General features: G+C 39.1%; 1 protein-coding gene across 1 annotated transcript in view; it reads left to right on the plus strand.

Annotated features, from left to right (window-relative positions):
* The window catches only part of LOC138015619 (sister chromatid cohesion protein PDS5 homolog A-like), a 56,617-nt gene that overhangs the window by 33,287 nt on the left and 15,830 nt on the right, over window positions 1-7,500 (plus strand). The window contains exons 20-27 of the mRNA XM_068862704.1: window positions 370-460; window positions 1,989-2,058; window positions 4,193-4,316; window positions 4,417-4,572; window positions 4,864-4,941; window positions 5,323-5,483; window positions 6,488-6,611; window positions 7,148-7,282. Coding sequence (XP_068718805.1) covers window positions 370-460; window positions 1,989-2,058; window positions 4,193-4,316; window positions 4,417-4,572; window positions 4,864-4,941; window positions 5,323-5,483; window positions 6,488-6,611; window positions 7,148-7,282 — 939 coding nt within the window. The remainder of the gene's footprint in view (window positions 1-369; window positions 461-1,988; window positions 2,059-4,192; window positions 4,317-4,416; window positions 4,573-4,863; window positions 4,942-5,322; window positions 5,484-6,487; window positions 6,612-7,147; window positions 7,283-7,500) is intronic.

Raw genomic sequence — 7,500 nt, forward strand, 5'->3', positions numbered from 1 at the left:
AGGGTTCTGATAATAAAAATATAATTATGTTGATTCGCAACTGTCTTGACAAGTGGGGGCTAGATGTGCGACATATCGACATTGACCTTAAATCATTGGCACCAGTATCCAAAACAGTGACTGCTGCCATGGCTGACAAATAAAAGAAACCCTGCTGTGAGGCACTGTGTGGAAAACAGGCTGCACAAAATGGACACTCTTCTGCCAGTGCTACAAGTAAACACTCAAACATGTAGCATGAGGAATCATGAAGCAAAAACAAAAAGTAACAGACAACAACCAAGTCTTCCTGCTGGGGCGACTCCAAGTGAACTTTGTTTAATGCATCTAATTGTTTTAAAAATGCTCTTTTTATTTTCATTTGTCAAGGCATTGGCTGCTGTGTTTCCCTCTCAATTTCAAAATGAGGACATTTTTCAGCAACTTTTGGTGTTCCTCAAAAACAAGGATCAAGAAATAGGTACAAAATAACATCTTTGTTGGGATTATTGCTCTGTGGTACTAGACGGAAAGCGTGTGGATGACAGGGAGGAGGGGGACGTTTGGCTCACTAAGGATAAAGTATTCAAACAATTCCCTTCCCCACTGATGTTCTGTAAACTGTAATGAGGATTTTGATCTTTTTTCTAAGCTTTGTGCCCTGTGCAGGTAATCTTGACAATAATTTATTTTTGAAACAGTCATAAGCTCCAACTGGATGACTCTGAGTTGATTGATCCACCACCCAGTAGGTCACATGTTTAAATGCTGACCTGATCAACACTCGGGGTCTTAAAAGAACTGTGGAGGAAAGCTCCCCCAGTAATTTTTTCATGATACTGTATCTGCAAATGGTTAGACTTTAAAAGTCTTCTCAGATTAGAACAATAAACGTTACACCTGTCTGACAAGCATTGTTTTTAACACTGGGGGACATTAACGCATTGACCCTTCTGGTACCCTATGATGCCCCCCGTTGATGAGTAAAATCGTCTGGTGTTAGGGAGAGTAAAATCTGTCAAATCTCTTCCTGGAGTCTTTGGAGTAAAAAAACCCACAAACTGATTGTGAAAAGTAGGGAAAGGAATTCATGGTGTCGTTCATGTGGTCGACCTGACTGGATTTGCTAAAAAGGCTTCTCAACATTGACTGTGACCAACAAAACAACATAATAATTATGACCAAAAGTCAGGCTATTGATGACACACATAAACTGAGGTAATTTTTTGCCTGCATTGTGCTCAAAAATACTCCCATGAAAAAAATTGATACAAGCTGGATACACCAAGTATAGGAAATCGTATGATCGCTAACATGTGTCATGATATCTGGGCATTCAGAGTGAGGTTTTGAAATTACAGAACTTTCGGAACATCATAAGTGACCATAAATCGCGAAATGCATGAGCAAGTTCATACAACTTATTTATTGTATACTCCACAAAATTACTCTATCGCTGTTTCCATAGCAACTTCCCATTGCACTCTATAACCTATTTATGCAGGTGTCATTGACCAATCAGAAATGCGATATTCTTTTGAGTATATAATAAGGGGTATTATTATATCTTAGTGGGAGGCGCGGTGGCCTTATGGTTAGTGCGCTCGACTCCGGATCGAGTGGTCCGGGTTCGGGTCCTGGCCTGGGACATTGTGTTGTGTTCTGGGGCAAGACACTTAACTCTCACAGTGCCTCTCTCCACTCATGTATAAGTGGGTACTGGTGAATTTAATGCTGGGGGTAACCCTGCGATGGACTAGCATCCCATCCAGGGGGAAGTAGAAATACTCCTAGTCACTTAATGCTACAGAAACCGAAGATAAGCGCCGGCCTGGTGGGCCTTCTAGGCTCGTAGCAGACTTTTTCATAATGTCTCAGATAGTATGCGCACCATGATTATATTACGGACCTCAGACTCGGGTAATAAGAGGTATGAATGCAACTTCAATTCAATTATATACCATTCAGTAAAAAGTAGTTTCTTTCTTTCTTTCTTTCTTTCTTTCTAGTTGATGATGCACTTAAAATGCTTGCATTCACTGGTAATGGCATTCAAAAAGTCGACAAGTCTTTGGCTAAGTAAGTTATTACAGTAATAACCCTTGGAACAAAGTCACAACCACTGATAAGTCCATCATAAACTTAAGACATTTTAAAAACAAAATAACTGTCCCAGCAGATTAATTTTTAATCATTTTGATAAATGTAACAGAAGAGAGACCAAATTATTTATCTGGCCGTAAGCCCCAGGGCCATTGTTCAAAAGCTAATTATCACTAATTTACAATAATTAAATACCAAGGGAGATATGGATTTTGGAAGTCTGAAATGCCTTAACAGTGTAACATTATTCTTTAGGAAATCAAAAGTTTAAAGCAAAATAGGAAGGCTAAGACTCTTGTAGTAATTTTTTTTCATTAGTACTTGTAAATAGACTGCACTTTCAGTTTCCTGTAATCATTAATTTTTATCAAAGACCAGATCAATCAGGTGTGAACAACTGGCCTCACCTCCATTGTTACTAAGACATGTATGTATCAGAGAGATGTCCTTAATCTTTTCTCCTTGCGACTAAAATATCTGGAGAAGTCACAAATTTGCGACTTGTTTTCACCTTTGCTCTTTTGAAACGAAAGGGTTAGCGGTTGCCACTTTGCTGCTACTTATGCGAGAATAAATATAAAGAAATGAAAAAAATATTTGTTTCTCGCCATGAATTTTCTTTCAATCTCAAAAGAGCATAATTCTAGCATAATTTAGTTGCGATGTAACATGCACAACTCCATTACCTTTGATCATTCGCTGTTTTCGGCAGTTTCTTTACACCCAAGTATTGCAGTCTCGTATTTTGTTTTCCTAAACCGCTGACAACACAATGTAGCATGATGATTTTGCGACTAAAATTTGCGAAATTGCAGCGAAATTTGCATATCCTGTCGCAAAATTGCATCTGGATTTCTTCGTTAATTTCGAACCCTGCCCCACGAGTAAAATTGTCTGGCGTTAGACAAAGTAAATTCTCTTAAGAGTCACTCCCAGGAGTCAATGGGTTAAACCACAGAGTTACTGTAAACTGGAGCCATTTAATGTTTTATTTAAAACTCTTGAACTTTGGCCTAAAAATGTTTTTCCACACTCTTCTAATTGCTCAAGTTTTTTTCAAAATTAATAGTTTTTGAATTTAGACTGGGTAGTTGTCTTCTTGTGTTCTCCATAGTTTTCTGGTTGTTTGTTGCATCGCTTTGTGCGTTGTTCGCTACAAGACTGGTAAAAAATTTATTGATAATTACATGGGTAAGGAAGGTTTGAGAACATCAACTTTGAAGCCTCATGTCAGTGAAAAGTTTCCAGTTTGATAATAGTCCGTAGGATGTATTTAGCATCATTTTTAATAGGCCCTTTTTGTTGTGTTGGTCAACATTACTATCCAATTAATGGAGAAGAAGGTCTTGTTCCCAATCTAACCTAAAAAATTGCCAGAGGCTTGGATTCTGGGTCCTTTTATAGTTATTTAACGCCCACGTCGCCAGTGGAGGGTAGGTGCTCAGGAAGCCTGCAACCGCAGTCACATCCCCAAGGCGCTAGAACACCCGACTGGCCTGCCCAACCCGCAACCAAGCCACGAGCCCCCTGCGCCAGGCCCCCCTAAGGCACCCGTCACACTTGAGCCAGATAGCTCAGTGGAATAATAATAATAATAATAATAATAATAATAATAATAATAATAATAATAATAACACACAAAAAAAAAGAGCACAAAAAAAAAAGAAAGGGGGGGGAGAGGGAGTGAACGCCGAGAACCACTAAACTCCTAAACCGACTCACAACGCCACGCCAACAAACACGCTGCAAGCTCATCGGACAACGCATGCACTACGCAGGAATACCGCTGAACCATGTCAGCCCCAGGGCTCCCCCAACCTAAAGAGTGCTGCAAACGCTACAAAAACGCATAACAACGCTAACAAACGCCTGCAAAACGCTACTGACCGGACTAGCTCCCGGTCGTGAACCATGTAACTATAACAAACGCTACAGAACGCACCAAAACGCTGAACAACGCTACCAGACGGCCAAGACACTAACAACCACCTGCAAAACACTACTGACCAGACTAGCTCCTAGTCGTTAACTATGTTAAATTTTATTTAACTATATTATAAACATCCATTAATATTAATATCCATTAATTCCTTATATTTTTTCCTTTTAGTTATTATCACCCAGTGTTATCTAAACTAGCACTCAAAGGAACGCCGTGCCAGGCCAAATACTCCTTGCGATCCATTGCAAAGATATCACCTTCTTCGTCACAACCTTTTGATCGTGTCTTTGCTGTAAGTTATGTTTTTAAAAACAAGATCGAGATTCTTAATAAGGTGTGAGGCCTTTATTCTGCATCATTTTTTTAATGGGACCATTTTGTTTTTTGTTTAGAATCTTGTCAGTTCTTTGAGCTATGACTGTCCTTTACTGTTGACAACTCTGACAGCACTGGGAGAAATTGCACTTCTGGCTCCGGCAGTTTTTGAAACCGAGAGGCCAACTATTGTGAGAGATTTTGTTGTGAAGGAATTGCTTATGAAAGATAGGGTATGTTGGAATGACATCAAAGTGCTATTGCATCACCAGTTGGAAGTTGGATGCCTGAATTGTAGGAAGCTTCCAATTATTATAGAGACTTCACTGCAATTCACTGCCTAGCTATGATTAATGTAAAGTTCATTTTGACGTAACATTACCTTCAGAAAGAAGAGCAACTTTCCAAGAACCACATCATCCATCTTTTCTTGAAGATCACAAAAAATTTGTGTTGAATTGCATTTTTGTAAAGACAACTTTGGGCTTTGGTTTATGTTCTGTATGATTTTCTTGTGTGTTTAGAGTGAATCAGTTAACTCAGATGATAGTGAAAACTCTTGGTGTGAAGACAGGGATGTAACCCATGAAACACAAGCAAAGGTGAATCTTGACGCTACTTGTAGCTCTTAGTAGAACACTGGCTTCCTTACATGTAATTAAATTTTGATTTGGTTTTTCCTTCTGCAGCTTCTCCCAGTCATGCACCCAGTGATTTAAATCAGAGAATCTTGTGGCACAGGATTTTGACAAGCTTGTCCATTTTGCTAATGACTCAGAGAAATAAAGCATGTTCTTAATGAACCCAGAGTTTTATTAAGGGGCAAGCATCAGGCAAATTAACCAGCTTTTAATTAATTTTATGACACAAAAACCATAAAAGATGGCCATCTGATTTACCGTAACAACTTTTTTGAGTAAGGTCTAATATTTTAACTTCCTGCAGTATTAATTTTCCTAGTTGATTTCAAATTTACATGTCAGGTCAAAGGGATTCGTCTTTTGGTCAAGTGGCTGAGAGGCCAAACCAGTAACCAAGAGCTTTGCTCAAGGCCAATATTCAAGACCTACATTCAACCAGTTCTCAGGCTACTTGACAGCTTGCTTGCATCCAAAGGAGATTTGCAACAACAAGGCCATGTGAGGTACTGATTGATTCATTTGATTATTATTGTCAGTATTAAAACTGCACACTCGCATGATAAGTTGTCCTGTGCATCTATGAATTATGCGTAGCTGGCCAAAACTGCTGCCTACTTGGTTATTTTTATATCTTCCTTAATGTCATATCCAAGAGTGGTCCTATTTTCTACAAAGATTGCAGGGATGTTCTCCTTAAAATTAAAAGTGTTTAGGTTGTCTAGGTCTCTGAACTTTGTTGGGGAAGCATGCTGCCAGACCACATTGTTCCTACAGTAATATATAGATTTAGCCAAACCTAAAAGCTGAGCTCCCATGTTATTATTTTACTCTTACAATGAGTTAACCTGTCTTGAGCCTGCAATCCAATCAAAAACCGGTACCTGGTCAGCAGTCAACTTAAGAAAAAATCCAGCTGACTTTGATGAGTTCTAAACTTGACCCCACGATATGGCCACGTGATACTAGTCAGCGGATACCTTGTTTTGGCAGGTGTCAATTAACCATAACATGGATCATCCAAAATGAAAGATGTTCCTCCCACAGAAAAGTGGGAAGCACCACAGAGTTTCACATTGGCATACATGGAGGGGTAGACGTACAGTCATTTCTTGACAAAAAACAGATGGGTTACCATATCTTCTTGCCATGGTGCTCTGCACATGTACCTCCTGCATGCAGAGCTCCGCTCCTTTCTGTTTTTTCTTAACAATAACATGTTTTTTAAAATTGTGACAACCCTGGTTGTCATGATAACCATTCAAGGAACATTTTCTGTTGATTATCAAGTATTAAAGACAACTGGGTGCTTATCTAACAAAATTTAATTTAGAAGAGGTTCGTCAAGAAAAAGACTAATCGTTTTGAAGTTATCTAACCAACCACTAGAAATTGCATGCTTCCTCGTCATTTCAATAGCAGCCAAATTGCCTTTGTTGTCTCAAAGTAGTTATGACGTAGTACACACCACTTCCTGTGTTCATTTACTTTTCTTTGGTGCCCTCTTCAGTGCTGCTAACTGTTCAAGACTTCGTCTGGCTGCGGCCTCTGGTATCATCAAAATAGCACAGGAACCTCACTGTACTGAATTCATAACACTGGAAGTCTTCCAAAAGCTGTCACTAGTTATGCAAGTAAGAGTTGTGCATCTCTGTTGCAAGTTTACGTTGTGAGCCACAGAGTTCAATGTTGGCCATGGGTGGCAATTTTAGACTTTTTGAAAAGTCATGCATTTGTTTCCAGTTTATTGATTTAAGAACCTTAATTACTAATCTTCAAGAGCATAACATTAAACATCTGTGCAAAAACGTTGAGGTACATGTACTGATATCTATATAGTGGAGATATTAACAAAATAATAATCTGAATGAATGAAGTACCCTTTTCTTCTTGAACACAAGAGCTTTATATCCAAAGGGGAAAAATCTAATCCATTTAAGAGCTGGTCAATTCATACAGATTCCACTTATTGTGGTCAACATGTGACACAAAGCCCACCACCCTCCCCCCCCCCCCCCCATGTGCTGCCTATATTTGAAGTCACATGCACTTCTGCTTTTTCAACATAAATGGAATACTATGGACAAGAAAGTTTGTAGCCCTGAAGACAATTGTTCTCTTTCAGGAGACACGCAGAAGATCTTTTGATTTCCCTTTTGTTTTATTTTAGGACCCTTGTTATGAGGTGCGTGACAAATTTACCAAGAAGCTACACAAAGCAGAGGATTTACTGAAACTTCCGTTGGAGTATCTTGGAATATTTGCCCTTGCAGCACCAGAGCCTGTCAAGGAAAGAAGGAACCAGGTAATTCCTAGTAAGACTGGGGCAAGGTACATTTTGACATTTACTTTCTAGAGAAATTGGTGAAAATTTGAAGTTGAAATGCAAATTAATGATGGTGAATGGTGTATTTGGCTGTGAGAATGATGTCAAGCAAGTTGCTAGGCAACAGGCAAATGGCAACTGAAAATCTGGGCCTGGTTGTTCGAAAGCCGATTAACTTAATCCAGGATTAGCGTAAA

The sequence above is a fragment of the Montipora capricornis genome, chromosome 9, assembly GCF_036669925.1.
Source record: "Montipora capricornis isolate CH-2021 chromosome 9, ASM3666992v2, whole genome shotgun sequence".
Taxonomy (NCBI): Eukaryota; Metazoa; Cnidaria; class Anthozoa; order Scleractinia; family Acroporidae; genus Montipora; species Montipora capricornis.